Source organism: Aythya marila (genome assembly GCF_965140915.1).
Source record: "Aythya marila genome assembly, chromosome: 8".
Taxonomy (NCBI): domain Eukaryota; kingdom Metazoa; phylum Chordata; class Aves; order Anseriformes; family Anatidae; genus Aythya; species Aythya marila.
Window position 1 is genome coordinate 15,215,798 of NC_139049.1, and position 19,465 is coordinate 15,235,262.

The following is a 19,465-nucleotide window of genomic DNA, read 5'->3' on the forward strand; positions in this document are numbered from 1 at the left end:
GTTCAGAGAACAAGTAAGCAAGCAGTGGGAAAACTGTGGCAATGCAAACTATTAGCTTACAAGCGGTATACTGAAGCTGTCATTTCGCAGCAAGCAGCTCGCCAACTGCAGCAAAAATGGGATCCAGCCTCTGGCCAAGTCTCCCAGCCAGGACTGTTAACCTGCTCGGAAGTATCAAACTTAGCAGGAAGGTGTTAGACGTGTGACTTCACATCTATCGCCTACTTAATTTAAATCACCTATTTAACAGCCTGCCATGTCCTGACAGGAAGACATCCCAATAATTTCATGATATCTATCTTTTGCACTGCAGTTTCCACGAGTGGATGGAAGAACAGGAAGGAGGTCAGGACTTCTCACACAGCTACATAAAACTACCCCAGCTCTGAAATTACATGGTTTCAAGAATTTTTACAAGGTGTCAATCTCCAGAAAACAGGTTCTCTCTCCATCCCTTGTTTCTACCTTGCTTTTTGAGCATGCTCAAAGCTGTTTTATCAGTGTGTGCCACATTCATCCATGTCAGATCGCTGAAGCGCTGGTTTCACAATGCAGTGCTGGCCCCAGCATTTGTTCACCCAGACTGATGTTGTTATATCACTGCTTTGTCATATACAACCTTATAATTAAAAAGAAACAGCCCGAAGTACAAAGACACCACCCTTCCCCTTATTCTTAGCTGTTAGGAAAGCTCCTGTCCTTGCTTGAGACCACAAATCAGAGATCACTGAATATTTAGCAACAAAGAGGAGGCTGAAGTTATAATTAAGTTACGAGTATAGGACAAGGGCGTGCTGGATTTTGTTCTCAGCTGCTATGCGAAGCTCGAGGACAATTTTGGTCCCCAGAGTCCTGGCTGTAAAATGGTGATACTGTAAGATGTTCACCTACAGAAAGCACTTCTGGAAAGTAGTTTGCCTGCATCTCAGTCCTATCCATACATCTCACGTGCCTAAATAAAATGCCCACTGTCAAAACGAGGATAAAACACCACTCACTGGAATTTTCTCATTACAGCAATATGGAGATTGTCATTACTTTCTATTGCAAGTTGCTACCTAATGCTACCATGAGAACTGTTTTTTATTGATGTAAGCAGCAAACCTCTTAATTCCAGCTGCTGTTGTGCCAAGAGTTAACTGCGGCACAGGATTTGGTATCCTCCAAAAGCAATGTGAATACACAGAGGCCTGGTAAAACAGCAGAAAACCATTATGTTCTTTCCCCATGCCTCACCCAAAATAACAAACTGAGGCTCATAATTATAGAGTTATTAATATCTAGACTTAATCACATGCTTAGAAGAAATTTGCACAGGACTAAAATAAATGATCTCCCTCTTAGTAAAAATGTACACAGATACACAGGAAGCTTGAAAGCCTAGATCTTTTCTATCCTAAAATAAATGTTTTTAATGCAACTGAAGTGCAAACGGAAATTAAGGCAATTTTACACTTAGGATCCAGTTTCTAAGAGACCTAAATACCCACATTACCAAATAAATGATCCCAAAAGACTTGCTGGATGTTAGTTTTTGGAAAGACTAAGTCCTACAGAAGTTAAAAGCCCCCTGAAAACACAGTATATTGACTCTAAACACTTAAATCCTTGCTAATTTAGATGACAAAGCTATGTTTTCTGATGTGACTTAGTTCACCTTATGTCTTGATAAAAATCTGTACATTGCTAACTCCTCAATTACTTCAGAGGAAAACAAGATGGTATAAATCACTTAAACATTGCAACACTGAGTGGAGCAACATCTGCATATCTTTAAATCTAAGACAGGTTAAAAATTGCAGAAGCTCACAAAACTGAAAAGCCTAAATCCTCTCTTCCAAGGTGACCTGGCTTTACATATTTCTTTCACTTTACTTCTTCCATAAGTTTTGAGAAGGAAGGAGAGAGGCAGAAGAGGGGAGAAAAGACAGAAACAGCCACCTTCAATATGCCTTCTCTAAAGATGGGCTTTCTAAGTTATGACAGAATATGCTCTCCTTGCTCAGTCCACTCCTTTTAGGTACAAGCACTAGGTTTTCCAAGTACACAGAACAACTGTTCAGTGTCTCCTGCCCTCACACGTCTCCTTCTTTAACTCCTCCTCCTGCCTCCTTCCTTTTTTTTCCACCTTGAACTGTGTTTTTTCTCCCAGTAAAATTTCTCTTATTATCTAATTCCCCTCATTTATACTTTTATACATACTTTTGCACTACAAGTCTGGGAAACAAAACAATGCTCTAAAAATCTGCTGTAGCACTATCAGGTTTTGCCTGTGAACTTTCCACACTTACCAGGAAAGCAAGGAATTTGCATGTGTTGAATACAGTATTTTTCATCCCCCAGAATGCTGAGTCACAAAATATCACTCAATCAGGAGATATAAACCAAATACAAATCAGGAAGGTCTGGTATACCTTGCGTAATAAGGATTTACTACTTCTACTTCCTTAACTATAAGCAGGACACTCAAGCTGACAATTGAGCTGGACAAATGAAAATGCTTATTTTGTTAAATAACAGATTTTAATGAAGTTCATTCTTTTACATGGATATTACAAATAAAGGTAAATACTTGTGTATACACATACATTTTGAAGTTATTTCATTCGTTATTGTAATATTTAACCCCAATACCAAGTTAACAAGTTATATTATGTCTCAACTCTTCTCTGAACCCAAAAGCATTTTGTGAAGCAACTCTGCAGCAACTCTGTGAACACCTTCTTTTATTCCTTCTAATCTTTCATAAAAAGAGGAAAGAATAAAAATAAAAGAGATCAGAAAATGCATAGTGGTTAGCATAAGGACTTTTGGAAAATGCAGAATTCTTTTGAGACTTTTAATGCCAAGTGTTATAAAAATGCACTATTTTGCACTGATATAAGCCTGCTGCCCCGAGTGTTCAAATTTTAGTAAAACTTTCCTTGCAATTTACATTTGAATGAAAAAAGAACTCAGACTTCCATGCATTTTTCAAACAACTACAGAATCAGCTCTTGCATTAACAATAGTCCTGCCTGCGATTACAACATCGCTGCATCAGAATTCAGCACTGCCAGAGGACTGCAATTATTTGTTCTTGTGAAACTGTATCTTGTTCACTATGGTGCACATACTGGTGTCAAAAGAGGTATTTTGTGTGAATGAGTCAATGAAATGAGTGAATGCATCTGAGACCGCTTTCATAAAGGTACACAGCAAACCAAATATTCCATCCAGGAGAGGGCACTGATAGTGAAAGGAATATGTTAGCATATTGTTTTAAACACTTGTAAATAGAGACATCGACATGAAACTTGTCTTTACAGCAGCATTCACAGAACTGCATAGGGAGTAAAACACAAGTTTGACATCTGTAGGCTGCAAACTCACATAAAGGATGTGACTGCGTGGGGTGGAAACCACATTATTGATAAGAGATCATTTCAAGGAAGCACACACTATATTTTTAGCAATGTTCAACATTACGGCAAGTATATGGTAGCTATCTTTGAGTATGTATCACTTTTCCTGCCATGAGATTCTGGGACAATTACGAAAAGTAGCTCATAGGAACACAATCAGCTTGTTTTGAGATTTCAGTTTTGATAGAAATTGTGATTTCAGTGCTTACTTTAGAAAGTCATTCAAGCAGAGATATGTGAGAGCACACTGCAGCCACTGTGTTCAGCAAGCTGCTGACTGACCCATCCTGCTGGCTTGCCACCACACAACAGGCAGTTTTGTTCCCATTTTCCTTCTCCTTCCCTTGCCCCCTACTTCTCCACTCATACAGCTTGTTCTGCCCTTTGCTTGGGCCAGCTCTGACAGCACCTATCTCATCTTCTGCCTCAAACTGGTTTTCTCTCAGTTCAGCAAAGTCAGTGAGCTCACTCAGATCAGCTGCACTTCAGAGTTGGTACAAGGGATGCAGGAGGGCCACTGCAAGGCAGTGGGAAGGAGGGAGCACTTTGGCACCAATGTGTTGTTGAGCGGCACAGATCTTCTCACTGATCCTTACCTAGAGTTTATAGGCTGTATGTTGAAGATTCTCTTTGAATCAACATCATTGATAGACACTGGTTTAAGAACAGTGTATCCAAAATTCATCCCTCCACCCATACTGATGAGAAGGGAGAAGTGTAAATTCATAAAATTGTATAGAAAAACTGTATCGGAAGGGAGAAAGCAAGTAGCATAATGTTACTTTTGTAGGCTACTGACTAACAGCATGTAATAAACTTGTATGATAAACTAGTCAAATACAGGCACTTTAACGAAATACTTCAAACAGGCAATTCCCTTAAAACAATACCCTCATTACGTTAAGTTAGAAGCCTGTATTCTGTTGTGACTTACACAAGAACAACTCAAAGTCATTACCTCTTTTTGAAAAGCTGAGTTTCTTTCAAATTTCATTCACATAAATTTCTTCATAAGTTTGCTCTAACCACACTTAACTTTACTTAAAGGAATTCACAATAACTCTAGTTCTGTGTGCTTATTAGAATAATTTATAAAAGAATACATGATACAAGACAATACACGAGAAACTATAAGTAGAAGACATATAGCTACTTACCACGATGTGTTGATAAGGATCTATGAAGGACATTTTTGTCTCAATTTTTATTCAATACAACTGTCAAATGTCTAGTTCAATTCCACACTGAAGAGGCTTCTCAGTTATTCAGAGGTCAGTATGACAGATCCTTTAACTATTAAATAATGAAAAAAAAGGTAAAATTCCTGTGTTCCTTTTAAACTATATTTTGTAACAGAACAAACAAGTTCATCCATTTAAAATGTTCCCACAATTCATTTGTTAAGCAAAACTTTATTTTCATATAAGCTACTGAGGTAGAGATATTTACTTGCCTGAACTACAGAAATGTCTTGTGCTTATTTCTTCTGACTCAGTGTAACAGTACAAACAAAATATCTTCAATTCCAATCATCCAAGTGCTTCCAGCACCTCTACAGATAAAGAAAAGAATAAAGCAATTTCATGTATACAATAGGTGCATTCATATGTATATGTTCATTGTAATGCATGGAACTAACTAAATCACTGCTTAAGTAATACACTTTTTACTGTAGTGACAAATTCTTGACTCCTGGAGCTTGCCTCTACATGAAGGTGTTCACATGGTCAAGACAGACCAGAGATGAGGCTCCTCTTTTTGTGTCTTCCTCACTACACAAGGATACATTCTACATTCACACCAGGAGCTGTGAAATTTAGAACTGAACTCTAGCATGAGAGTCGGCAGCTTGCATCGGACAACTGCAGCCCTCCATGGCGAGGGTCTGTTAAGCTTTTTTAATGCAGCTTTTAACACCACCTTCACTTTCCAAGCTTTTTCCTCAAATGAAAAATTCACAAAGTTGCACCTAACTGCACTGAAAGTAGTAATGGAAAACAAACTCTACTATCTCAGCAGCACCAGCACAGGGGAGTTATTAGTCAGCTTTCCATTCATCAATAATCTAGCAGCAACAGTGCCCTCTGTAAACCTGGAGAGGAAATTCCAGCTAGAGCTGTACATGTAGATAACCCCCCCAGGCATCCCAGCTGCCTACAGAGATCCACAGGAGGTTTTGCTGGGCAAACTGCCCACCACCTTGCAGGATTTAAACAGGTTTTCCATAGGCCACAATTTTCTGAAGATTTTGTGAGGATTTCTATTGAAATTGGACTACCCAAGGCCTTACGCTTCAGATTTTTTTTCAACCATCAAAGTAAAATACATTATGAAATGTTTTTCCTTTCTGTATCTCTTAAGAAATAATAATAACAATGATAATAACTGCTGGCCAGGACTGGTTCTCAGATTCATGTAGACCACAGTCACACCTGCGCCACCAGCACAAGCCTCAGGCTGGAAAGCAAAAAGCATTCTGTGAGGCAAATGTTGCCTCTTCACCCATTTTTGAAGGACAGAATAAGCCCTGAACGGTGATTTACGTTATTTCCCAAAAACTCACTCAAGCAACTACATGCACACCTTCCCATAAAAGATTTTTATCACCAAGCTCACTAGAACACACTGCATCCCTTCTTTGATCCTGTCAGCCCTAACAATAGCTTGAGGCTAGAAATTACCCTGATTTTATTTACTTATTTATTTTAATCTAAGGAAGTCTGAATAAGAAACACTGCAACACACATTCCGTTCATAGTTTTCATTTAAAGCATCTCAGTGTCAGGGTACCAGGAACAACCCATCTTTGTTACAGGAAGCAAGCAGCTTTTCAGACCTAAAGGATGCTAACACATAACACGCCTTTATTAACCCTATTCTAATAACAACTGCAAAGACTTATATTTATGAAAAAATCATCAACCAAATTCAGTAGTGCTATAAACAGACAGGTGGGAGGGAAGCAGCACTGTGTTTGCATATATGTTGTATAGCTGATTTGCTACATACACCTTCCTTTATTTTGCCTTTCATCCCACTTAAAGAAGGACACTGGGGAGTGTTGGTAAACAAGCTCGGCCACAGTGGTAGTTAGGACGTGTTGCAAACTTCGAAGGCCACCAAGCAAAGGGAACAGCGAGGCCTATCCAGTCACTGTAGCACGGAGGAAACAACCTAGGAGCGGATTGAGAACAGGTGTGTACTGCTGTAAGTACACGGCCATGCTACCAGCCTGCCGCCCCACCTGAGGGACTGCCTGCGGGAAGTGGAGAGCAGGCCAGGCCCAGGCAGAAGGCTGGGCTGAGTTATGGTGCCCAGCAGCCTGGAGGCAGGCATCGAGGTCTCCAGCCGGTCACTCTCTGCTCGACTGAGATCATCCATGCTCTTCCTATAACCCCCTGCCTCATTTATTTCAATATCTGCGGGAAATACATTTGTGATCCTGCAAACAACAGGCTCTTTGACTACAGAGCCGTAATGAATTCCCGAGCAACATCTGTCCCCCGTGTTGCATGAGGCAAGTGGCATGCTGGCAGACAAATATGCAAAGGCATAATTAGCGACTATCAAAAACACACATGCAATGTTTTAGGATAAACAGGCAGAGGCTTTAAATAAGAGGAAAAAAAAGCAGCCATGAAGCAAGCAGAGCCTGATGTGATCCACAGCGCAACCATTCTGGTTCTCCACACACCCCCAGCTCATGGGACGATGAATCCCAGCCCTGGTCATGATGCTGCTCTTGGCTTGAAGGTCTGTCAGGATGCATCTGGGCTAATCACACTCGTGTGTTTCTCTATTTAAAATCTTCCTGTGACAGAAGAACCAAAATACAGCACTAAGAGAAGCTACCTATTAAGCTCATCAAAAGCCTCAAGGAAAGTCCCAAAGAATGTTTACTTCAGACATCTGTAGTAAATAAAGCTGTGATCCCACAATGATCTCACATTACACTGCCCCTACGCACCACTCATGCTACAGAAGCCTAATGGAAAAATCATCAGCTAATTAAAGACTTCATAAGCAAATACAAAGAGCAGAGCACAAGGTAACGCTGGTGGCAGGCGAGCCCTTGATGGACTGAGAAAAAGATGAGCCTCTAACCAGACCCGAAGGGTGGGTGCCGCATTGCCCCTGAGCAGTGCGGTTCCCAGGGCCAACAGAATTCCTTCCTAAAGGGCTGCCCAATAGCTGGTACGCTGCAGCTCTACAAGAACACACGCCTAAAAGCTGTCAGTTAATACAGTAGCACCAAAATTAAACAAGCTAGCCTGACTGATTAAAGATGCATTTCTTGATGTTTTACCAACAATTGCCCCGTTTCCAAATTATTACATTTATAAAACACCACATTAAACATAGCATCTTGAACAGAGTACTGTTTAGTTTGGTCATGTAACATAGAGAGAGCTTTCTGCTAAACTCCTAATCTCACTTGCACCCAGAAATTAACTATCTTTGTCAGCCCAAAATATCTAATTGTTAGGTACAATTTCAGACATCAAAAATAACAAGCTGTTAGTGGACAGGCATTTCTCTGTTTAAATCAAGACTTTTTGATCTTATTCCACGTTCACATGACGTGACAAACTGAAAAGGGTAAGGGAAACCACTATAGAGACAAACGATAAACAGAGCAATTCCCCAAAAGAAGTTAATGCACACATGGATTATGACTGGAAAAGTTTTACTTCTCAGTGTTGATCCAGTAACACTGCTTACAGATACCTTACGGTTTCACAGGATATGTCAAGGATGAAAGAAAGACATGAAGAATAATGAGGCTTTCCTGTTCCATGTTGAATATGAGGTTACTCCATAGTTAGTGTCACTGAGCAGGAAAAACTCCAAAAATGAATAAAGCGCAACACACTATAAATATCACCACCAGACTAAATCCTCGAGATGTTAAGAAAATCATAAAAGGGAGACTGTTTATACCAAGTTCACCAATTCCTTTTAAAAATCAATGACAATTAAAAGATAGTAAGTGTGACTCACTTGTAGTCATTAACATGATAAAAGTAGAGGGTCCAGAATAACCTAAATATTGCCTCAAGGTTTTGGTATGAATGTCACCATCCACTTTTATCAAATCAGATTACAGAATTTTATTTGGTTACAGATCGATCCTGTGATTGTACAATAGAAATAACAAATACTGCTTCTACATGATTTTCCCAAGCATCCTGGAAAATCACTGTAATGTTATTTCTCAATTGAGGTCTTCCCACACAAGAAACAAGGATTACCTCTTCTTCTGTGTAGGGCATCTATCACTCAATTTTCACCACAAGTGAAAAATTATATGCTTTGATGTATAATGACTGTTCTTCCCATGCCTTGTTAAGACAGCATGGGTAGAGGGAAGGATTCTGAGCAGAAAAGCAAGAAGCTTGACCTTTTTATCACATTTTTGGAGGGCTATGTCTGGTAAGGAAGTTGACATTGTATAAATTACTGGAGAGGAGATTTTAAGATTGGGAAACCATATCTGACTTCCTGCTAAAGAGAGCATAACAGATGAAAGGATCATGAATCTCGTTTGCAAAGATGACCTCCTGGCCAGTGAGCAATTGCTGAAGCTATAGGTGGCGCTGAGAGCAACGAGATTTCTTCTCAATGGAAGAAGAAAAAAAGATTCAAAGCACACCAGCAGGACTGAAACTCCAAAAACATTTCAGAAGACGAGGTGAGGTAAATTTACACTGGAGGACTTCAGAGGACAAAAGTGAGGAAAACTGCACTGTTACCAGGCCAGTACTCTGTGTACAAGCTGACCAGCATCTCCTGGGAATCTCCATGTTACAGCAGCCTCCTGCCATAGGAGACGAGGCTTGGTGATTCAGGGGAAATTCAGACATGCTGCCATAATAAGTTTAATTAAGCTGGGCTTACTCCAACAGAAGAACTCTGTGATATTCTGCGGGCAAATACCTTACCAACAAATATTCAGGAAGCATTTCTGCCTGCATACCTGGCACCTATTACACATTAGCCACGGGAGTTCCCAGTACATTTCCTTTCTAGCCAAGTATTGCATTTTCACCGTGGACACTAACTACAGGCCTGAAGGAAGAGGTGACTGATTCAGTGCATAGTGGTTTATCCTACAATTATATTGCTTAAGCAAGGAAGGGTTAACAAGAAACACTCACTACAACGGTTCACAAGAGGTTACAAAAAAAGCTATGTCATCATACAAGATTTCACTGCATATCCATCTTACAGAATTTAGAAGATGGAACAGAACTGTATCTTCCTAGAAATACTTAAGGAATTAATTCAGATTCTGAAAGATTGCCTTACTAACTTTATGTAACTTTTCACCAATGCTTCACATTTTACTTGAAATTGTGCTAGTAGTAACAATAACAACAACAAAAATCAGCCATGAATATTTAAAAAGTTCAGCTAAAGGATGCCAAGAATATTTTTTAAAAATGGTAGAGATCACTGGCTAATCTTTTTCTACAGAAATCCAAACCACAAGACAGATAATGTAGCTGGTAGGGTTTCAAAATTCATCAAAAACCCTCGAGCAAACAGAAGATCAGTAACCACCACTGCACAGGTCAGACTCCCTACAACCTTATGCTGGAACCAGCTATCTTGTTTTTCCTGCAAGAAGGCCAAAAGACAGAGAAGAATGTGAGAAATCACAAGTTCCAAAAAAGAGGAATTCTTTGGGTATACTCCCAGTAAAAACAATTACAATACACTAGTCAAATTCACCTATTGCTTAAAACATTCTAAGAAGATTGTCTATGCAGACCATTTGTTATATGCACATTTCTGTTTAAACAAGTAGGATTTAAAATGCACAACATTTCTGTACATTAGGATTTGGGGATTTAGTTACTCTACAATTTATTTATTTATTTTTAAATATACAATAGCTGTTGATTTAGGAGTGTTCTCACTTTCGGAAGCCCAACTTAAGGCAACAGACAACATTCATTCTCTCTTCAGCTTCAAGATAGTGGGTGCTCCAACTAACTAGCATGTTTCAGCTGTCTGAAATGGGAAAACTCAATACCAGTCAGTTTTAAAAGTGTTGCCAAAAATGCAAACACTTATATAAAAGTTCTAAAATCAATTGATGCATATGAAGTGCAACACTTAAAAAAAAAAAAAAAAAAAAAAAAGGACAGTGTTTGTAGACTATATTCTTTTAAAACTTAGGTAGAAGTAAAAAGGAATAAACACCACTAAACTACCCAACTTTTCCACTTTCAGTGGGTTGGCTGAGAACAGTTTGCAAAAGTCTCCATGACCACCCTTAAAGAAGTCTTTCTAGAACTGTGGCATTAACTACTGCTGAGTATTTTACAGTTGGGGCACTAGATTTAGACTCCAAATAAATACTTCAGCCTTCACTCTGCCTTGGTGACAACAGGGATGTCATCCAACTTCTAAATGTTTCAGGACAATGCCTTAAAAAAAATAATAATAATAATGACAGATTGGTTCTTACATATCTTTGCACCTTTGTTCCCTCTTCGGTTTCAACCATCCCTGTTTAACAGCAGGGAAGCAAAAAAAAAAATGAACTAAAAGAAGTTATCCTCATATTTTTTGCTAAGTATTTATGTTTTGCTTTCGGGGGGATGAGGAAAGCTACTGCAATGCATGCACAGTTGTCCAATGCTCTCAGGCTTCAACTGCAAAGGAAAATGCCTCTGTGTTACAGTTATGCAGTGGTTTCACACAATAGGACAACCACAATAATAGTTCAAATATGCAAAAAACTGGGGAAATTAACAGCTGGCTTCTGTTCAGGTAAAACATGTCAGCAATAAAACAAATTTAGCTGAAAGTTAGGCAAATAGGCTCCCCAGGGACGTAGTCACTGCACCAAGCCTGTCTGAATTTAAAAAGCGATTGGACTGTGCACTTAATCACATGGTCTAAATTTTGGGCAGACCTGTGCAGTGCTAGGAGTTGGACTTCATGATCCTTATGGGTCCCTTCCAACTTGGGATATTCTATGATTCTATGATTCAAACGTTTCCTTTAAAGATTTTTTAAGCTGCTGCCCCGCTTGCACCGCAGGGATGGTGACAGAATTGCTCACAAAGGTGCCTCTCCTCATCCAATGCTCAGCACATCTCTGCAACGTGACTCAGTGTTACAACTTCCATGATCTGGTTTTGGACTATTTATTCAAAATATGAGCTCTGGCCACTGTCCACAATAAAGGGGACAATAGTGCTGCACTTCCTCTGGTCTAGCTGGTGATAATATTAAAAGCATGACAAAGTAGTTAGAATGCCTGATGAGTGAGCCCTTGCGGAAATTCATCAGGACTTTCTAGTAAAAGTAGTCATAAATAAAACTTCTGACGTTGAGATTTTTCAGCATCTTTTAAACAATGTGAGTAAAATTTATACGGAAATATTTTATGATTGTTGCCAAGCTTGAGTTTGAGTATGTAATAAAATGTAGGTCTCATACATGAGCACAGACAAAAGGCAGTTACAGTCATCCCTACTGCATATGCTGCTCTCTAAAGGGAAGAGACAAGGCGGTGAATTTATACTGTGAAAGATTTCTTCACTTTTTTCAGACATTAGTAATTTTATAAGGAACCAATTGAAACAGAAATGTATCAATGCCTGTTTATTGATCTACATGTGGTACACAGCTGTAACACAAAGCTAAATAGCATGGGGCAAAGCCTGCCCAACCCCATGCAGTCAAGCCTCCAGCTGCAGAGACCTTCAGCCCAAAATCTGAGCAGTTACCAAAAAATCTCCTGAGTTACCAACTTGTTTGAAGCCATAGTTACATCAAGAGTGCAAAGAAACTGTTTAATCCAGGCTTCTGATTTTCTGTGTGAATTGAAAGGAGACTCCTCCGCAGCTCTGCTCCCCCAGCTGGCTGGAGGAGCTGTGTGTCTTCCTCCCAGCTAACTGTGTGAGGGAATGGCAGCTTCTTCTGCCCCTTCTCGAGCTTCCTCTTTCTCCACGGTGTCTCCCATAGACTCTGAAGATCCACCCTGGTCACTTACCATCTCTGCCGCCCATCTGCTCAGAATGGCTTGGCTTTTCTGCTCCACCACTTCCACCACATTCAGAGGAACAGCAAGGACACCCCACAGCCACCAGCGCTCAGTGCAATCCTGCTGCTGATTTAGGAAGAACATTTTCAACTGGGCCTTGCTTGCTTCACTTTTAGACACCTGTCTCAAGTGCTACCATTAACAACACAGCCAAACCCTGAGAGGATGAGAAGAAAGTTCACCTCTCCCATGAAGTCAGGCTGAGGGAGCTGGGGTTGTTCTGCCTGCAAAAGAGAAGGCCCAAGAGACCTTATAGTGGCCTGACAGTACCTAAAGGGGCTGCAGGAAAGCTGGGGAGGGACTCTTCCTCAGGGAGTGGAGTGATAGGACAAGGAGTAATGGCTTTAAACTAAAAGAGCGTAGGTTTAGATTAGCTATTCAGAAGACATTCTTTGCTAGGAGGGTGCTGAGGCACTGGCACAGGTTGCCCAGAGAAGCCGTGGATGCCCCATCCCTGGGAGTGTACAAGGGCAGGCTGGATGGGGCTTTGGGCAACCTGATGTAGTAGGAGGTTTCCCTGCCCATGGCAGGGGGCTTGGAACCAGATCATCCTTAAGGTCCCTTCCAACCCAAACCACTCTGTGATGTAAGGTTATAAGGCACCCTTAAGGGATGCACAACATTATCAACTAAGACTCTGTGGATGAGTAAAAACAAAAATAATATTTTCATTTAACATAACTATTCAACATTTTTCTATCATAAGCCACCGTAAGATATGTTGACCTGTACTGTGTCTTGATTCTGCCAGTACTAAGTGGTTAGCTACTGCAATGGTTTCACAAAAAAAAAAAAAAAAAAAAAAAAAAAAAAAAAAAACAAGAAGCACAAAGCCAACAAAAAAGCATTAACTGCTAGCTAACCAGACCTTAAATGTGGCCATCAGGAATGTGATACAGCCTAATTCACTAAGAAGCCACAAAAGATGACTCAAAAAGTAAATGCAGAGCAATCAAATTCACAAAGAAACCCCCAAATATACGTATTCTCTTGTTAAAACAGCATTGCAAAGTCAGGGGCACAAGAGGGACTTTCAAGTTTCTCCTTGATGCATCAAAAATTGGTCAGTAGGTGAAAGTTCAATATAATTTGAATGAACTATGACTACTCTCTTACAAACTTGCCTAAGTTTTTAATTTAACTTTTCCTTAAGCCAGCAAGGACTTGGTACCTCCCCCACCAGCTCAAACTCTTCCTCAGCACATTAAGACACTGCCTCATGGGCTCATGCTGTGCTGAAAGGGAAATGACTACAACATACTATAACACAGGGGAATGCACACAACAGAGCTGTTCAAGTACTTTTCAGCAATAGTTTTTGGTCAAGAAATGTCAATTTGCAAAAGCAAAAAGCTTTCACTGGCAAACCAGACCAGTTCTGGTAACACACCTTTTGGAAAGGGATTATCATATCACAGAATCACAGAATTGTCTAGCTTGGAAGAGACCTCAAGATCATCGAGTCCAATCTCTGACCTAACACTAACAAGTCCTCCACTAAACCATATTGCTAAGTTCAACATCTAAACGTCTTTTAAAGACCTCCAGGGGTGGTGACTCCACCACTTCCCTGGGCAGCCCATTCCAATGCCTCACAACCCACTCAGTAAAGAAGTTCTTCCTAATATCCAACCTAAAACACCCCTGGCACAACTTTAGCCCATTCCCCCTCGTCCTGTCACCAGGCACGTGGGAGAACAGACCAACCCCCACCTCGCTACAGCCTCCTTTAATGTACTTATAAAGAGCGATAAGGTCATCCCTGAGCCTCCTTTTCTCCAGGCTGAACAAACCCAGCTCCCTCAGCCGCCCCTCGTAGGACTTCTTCTCCAGACCCCTCACCAGCTTTGTCGCCCTTCTCTGGACTCTCTCAAGCACCTCCATGTCCTTCTTGTAGCGAGGGGCCCAAAACTGAAAACAGTACTCGAGGTGCGGCCTCACAAGAGCTGAGTACAGGGGGATGATCACTTCCCTAGACCTGATGGCCACATTGCTTCTGATGCAAGCCAGGATGCCGTTGACCTTCTTGGCCACCTGAGCACACTGCTGGCTCATATTCAGCCGACTATCCACCAATACTCCCAGGACCTTCTCCGCCTGGCAGCTTTCCAACCACTCCTCTCCCAGCCTGTAGCTCTGCTTGGGGTTATTACACCCCAGATGCAGGACCCGGCACTTGGCCTTGTTAAACTTCATACAGTTGACCTCAGCCCATGGTCCAGCCTATCCAGATCCTCCTGCAGAGCCTTCCTACCCTCAAGCAGATCGACACAGGCACCTAACTTGGTGTCATCTGTGAACTTACTGAAGGTGCACTCAATCCACTCATCCAGATCATCCATTAAAGATATTAAAGAGGACCAGCTCCAGTACTGAGCCCTGGGGAACGCCACTAGTGACCAGCCTCCATCTGGATTTGGCTTCATTCACCACGACTCTTTGGGCCCAGCTATCCAGCCAGTTTTTAATCCAAGAAAGTGTACGCCAGTCCAAGCCACGAGCAGACAGTTTCTTGAGGAGAATGCTGTGGGAAATGGTGTCACAAGCATTGCTGAAGTCAAGGTAGACCACATCCACAGCCTTTCCCTCATCCACCAAGCACGTCACTTTGTCATAGAAGGAGATCAGGTTCGTCAAGCAGGACCTGCCTTTCATAAACCCATGCTGACTGGGCCTGATCGCCTGCTTGCCCTGTAAGTGCTGCGTGATGACACTCAAGATAACCTGCTCCATGAGTTTCCCTGGCACTGAGGTCAAACTGACAGGCCTATAGTTTCCCGAGTCTGCCCTCCGACCCTTCTTGTAGATGAGCATCACATTTGCTACCTGCCAGGCGACTGGGACCTCCTCCGATAGCCAGAACCATTGATAAATGAAAGTAAGCGGCTTGGCCAGCTCCTCCGCCAGTTCTGTCAGTATCCTCGGGTGGATCCCATCTGGCCCCATCGACTTGCGTACATCCAAGTGCTGTAGCAGGTCGCCAGCCATTTCCTCATGGATAGTGAGGGCCACATTCTGCTCCCCATCCCCTTCCACCAGTTCAGAGTACTGGGTATCCAGAGAGCAACTGGTTTTGCTTCTAAAGACTGAGGCAAAGAAGGCATCAAGCACCTCCGCCTTTTCCGCATCTTTTGATCTTTTGTAACTAAGTTCCCCCCCCCGCACCCAGTAAAGGCTGGAGATTCTCCTTAGTCCTCCATTTTGCATTAATGTATTTGCAAAAACATTTTTTGTTGTCTTTGACAGCAGTCGCCAGATTGAGCTCCAGATGAGCTTTGGCCTTTCTAATTTTGTCCCTGCACTGCCTCACAACATCCTTATAGTCCTCCCAAGTGGCTTGCCCTCTTTTCCAAGGATTGTAAACCCTCTTTTTCCTCCTAAGCTCAAGCCACAACTCTCTGTTCAGCCAGGCCGGTCTTCCCCGCCAGCTCATCTTTGGGCACGTGGGGACAGACCACTCCTGTGCCATTAAGATTTCCTTCTTGAAGAGCACCCAGCCTTCCTGGACTCCTCTGCCCTTCACAACCACCTCTCAAGGGACTCTACCAACCAGTGTCCTCAACAGTTCAAAGTCGGCCCTCCAGAAGTTTAATACAGCAGTTTTACTGGTCCCCTTCCTGGCTTCTCCAAGAATGGAGAACTCTACCATTTCATGCCCACTCTGCCCAAGACAGTTTCCAACCACCATATCTCCCACCAGTCCTTCTCTGTTTGTGAAGAGAAGGTCTAGCAGGGCACCTCCCCTGGTAGGCTCTCTAATCAGCTGTGTCAGGAAGCTATATTCCACACTCTCCAGAAACCTCCTAGACTGCTTTCTCTGGGCTGTGTTGTGCTTCCAGGATATATCTGGGAAGTTGAAGTCCCCCACGAGAACAAGCACTGACAATTTCGCAACTTTTGTCAGCTGCCTGTAGAACTCCTCATCAGTCTCCTCATCCTGGTTCGGCAGTCTATAACAGACTCCCACCAGGAAGCTTCCCTTGTTGGCCTTCCCGCTGATCCTAACCCATAGGGACTCAACCTTATCATTCCCAGCCTCAAGTTCCACGACATCAAAACTCTCTCTGATACAGAGAGCCACACCACCACGCCTTCCATGCTGCCTGTCCCTTCTGAAGAGCCTATAGCCAGACATTGCAGCACCCCAGTCATGAGAGTGGTCCCACCATGTTTCCGTGATGGCAACCAAGTTGTAGCCTGCCTGCCGCACAATGGCTTCCAGCTCCTCCTGTTTGTTACCCATGCTGCATGCGTTAGTGTAGATGCACTTCAGCTGGGCCATTGCCTTCTCTCCCAGCCTTGCCATTGTTCTCCCTGGCACAGCTCTAACAAGCCTTGTTTCAGCCCTGTCCCCCTTCTCACCTAGTTTAAAGCCCTCTCAATGAGCCCTGCCAGCTCCTGGCCTAGGATCCATTTTCCCCTTAGAGATAGGGACCCGTCTGCGGCCATCAGGCCGGGTGCTGAGTAAAGTGCCCCATGGTCAAAAAAAACAAAATTTCTGTGTTGGCACCAGTCTCTGAGCCATGTGTTTATCAGATGGGCATTCCGTGTCCTCTCCATACCCCTCCCTGCCACCATAGGGATGGACGAAAACACCACCTGTACTCCCGCGCCAGTCCCAGTCCCCTAAAGTCCTGTTTGATGGTCTTCAGGCTTCTCTCTTCAATGTCATCACTGACAGCCTGGACTATTAAAAGAGGATAATAGTCAGAGGGGCGAACCAGGTTGGGAAGCTTTCTGGCAATGTCCCTGACCCTGGCTCCCAGGAGGCAGCAGACTTCCCTACGGGTAGGGTCAGGGTCATCCTCCTGAGTAGACTTTCTACCTGTTCCTCAGCTACCGGTCTCTCAAGCTGCAGGGCCTCAAACCTGTTGCATAAGGGCACCTGGGAAGGTGGGGCCAGTAGGGGGAGGGCATCGCCTGCAATGTCAAGCAGGGACCTGTTTCCATTCCTCCTCAACTCCTAGGTCCCCTCCCTCTGCCCAACAGCAGCAGGGCAGGGGGTCCACCCCCATTTGGGGTGTCTCATCCCGGTACATGTCCTTCAGGCCATGCAGGGAGTTGCTCCACAAGTCTTTCTCCCACTCACGCTCCCTGATAACCCTCAACCTCTTGACCTCCTCCTTGAGTTCTGCCATGAGGCAGACCAGGTCGTCCACCTGCTCACACCTCACGCACACAGTCTCTTTGCCCCCCGCAGGTGGTAGCAACAGGCTCAGGCACTCCCTGCACCCGGAGACCAGAACTGCCACAGTTTTGAGCGGGCAGTCGGTCTGGGTGTGAACAGACTTCCTGGAGAGCGCACTGGGCCTGGTGGAGACCATTGCAGCTGAGCTAGCGGTAGCCGTTAGAGGAGGTGTTCGTATGGGCGGGGTGGCACGCTCTGCCCTTCCTGCTCACCCTGCCTGCACAAACTGCTGTGCTGCTACACCACGCCCTTCTGATATGCCACGCCCTTCTGACGTGCCACGCCCTGTTTGCCCATCCTGGTCGCCTGCGCTCCCTAGAGGCAGCTTTTGAACGGCCAGGGAGGGGGTGCTGCTGGCTCCGCCTATGCCTCATTCTCGCCTCGTTCACCTCCCTCGCGAGGGCTGCCGGGTCCTGTCGGCTTGGTGCCAGAAAAATTAGCCCTGCCTGTCCGATCCCCCACTCCGCTGCAGAACGTGTCTGCCCCAGAGCTGATCGCCTCAGCAAGTCAGTCCTCCGCCAGCCATCAGTTAACACACTGAATGGTGCCAACAAGAGCGATGGCCCCAACACTAATGAACTCTGCTCTGCTCTAGCACACGAGAAATTTGGGGCAAGCTTTCCATCTGCACTGTGAAGAACACAGGCATGTTAGCCAGCCCTATCCTGCTCTTTCAGCAGGATCTTTCCAGTGTCATCACTGATCACAGGCAGACCTATGCAAAACAGAAATTTTAAAGAGAAGAAGGAACTGGAGGGAGAAGCCAAGCTTGCTTCACCCTAACTTCCTTTCTTCCACCGGCAAACGTGAAGCAAGCTTCACAAGCAGCAAGACCTGTTTTCCTTTCCCTTTAGCCATATCAAACATTTTTCCTGCTTGTACTATTTCAGTTCCTAAATTACAAGACAATCTCAGGAACACACAGAAGATAAGCAAAAAGGAACAAAAACAAATCAAAATAATAAATATACACATGCCACATTTTGAGACACCACCTAGTAAAATTCACCATAGTTACAATGGGAATTTTTTTTCCACAGCACTTCAGATTTGTGAGAGAGGAATACCTAAGAAGGTAAAACTGAGTCATGGCTTTCGTTTTTTGTTTGTTTGTTTGTTTTTTAATATATAATTCTTATTCAGATTTGACTTAATGACCATTATGAAGCTATTTTATTTTTCCTATATCAAAAATAGCCCTATCAAAATTAAACCTGTATTTACTACCCCACACAAAAGATTCGTAAGTTTGGGATCCTTGGACAAAAAAGTAATTCAAGTAGAAAAGCCAAAATAATTCTTAGAAGTATGTCACAGTCAAACCTAATCAGTCACTTACCAGGCAGGTCTATGTGAGCACGCAATTTTCAAAGTGGAAAATGCCCAAGAAATGCAAGGTGTAAGCAGGTGTTTGCAGTTAGAGAAGAACTGCTTTTCAGTGCTGCTGGCACTGCCAGCTGCCTACAGGAACCTCACGCTGCCTGGTAAAAAAAAAAAACACGTCTGCAAGTATTATCTCTGAACCGACACAAACCCATAAAAATAAACCGGAAGTAAAGTGAGGATTTGCTTCCTTTAATCTTCCCCTTAAATGCTGTACCAGCTACTGCTCCCATTTGCCTAGACAAGTCCTTCCACTTGCACTGTCCTTCACTGATCATTGAAGGTGTTTGCTTACGAGAAGAAATGCATTTCCTTCACAGAACAAGACGATGTAAACACTCTGCTTGCGAAACCTCAGCAGATTCATGCCTTTATCAGAAGATAAAGGGGTGCTGTGCTTAGTCTAATGGTTAGAAACTCATTATC

General features: G+C 43.0%; 1 protein-coding gene across 8 annotated transcripts in view; it reads right to left on the reverse strand.

Annotated features, from left to right (window-relative positions):
* PLA2G4A (phospholipase A2 group IVA) overlaps positions 1 to 19,465 on the reverse strand; it is a 121,070-nt gene that overhangs the window by 63,851 nt on the left and 37,754 nt on the right. For 7 of the 8 annotated variants that reach the window (XM_082765974.1, XM_082765973.1, XM_082765970.1 and 4 more), the window contains 2 exons: positions 4,858 to 4,956; positions 4,562 to 4,697 (listed from right to left, as the gene is read on the reverse strand). The exons of the other annotated variant lie outside the window; for it this stretch is intronic. In XM_082765974.1, coding sequence (XP_082622100.1) covers positions 4,562 to 4,594 — 33 coding nt within the window. In that variant the 5' untranslated portion in view covers positions 4,595 to 4,697; positions 4,858 to 4,956. The remainder of the gene's footprint in view (positions 1 to 4,561; positions 4,698 to 4,857; positions 4,957 to 19,465) is intronic. 8 annotated transcript variants of the gene reach the window in all.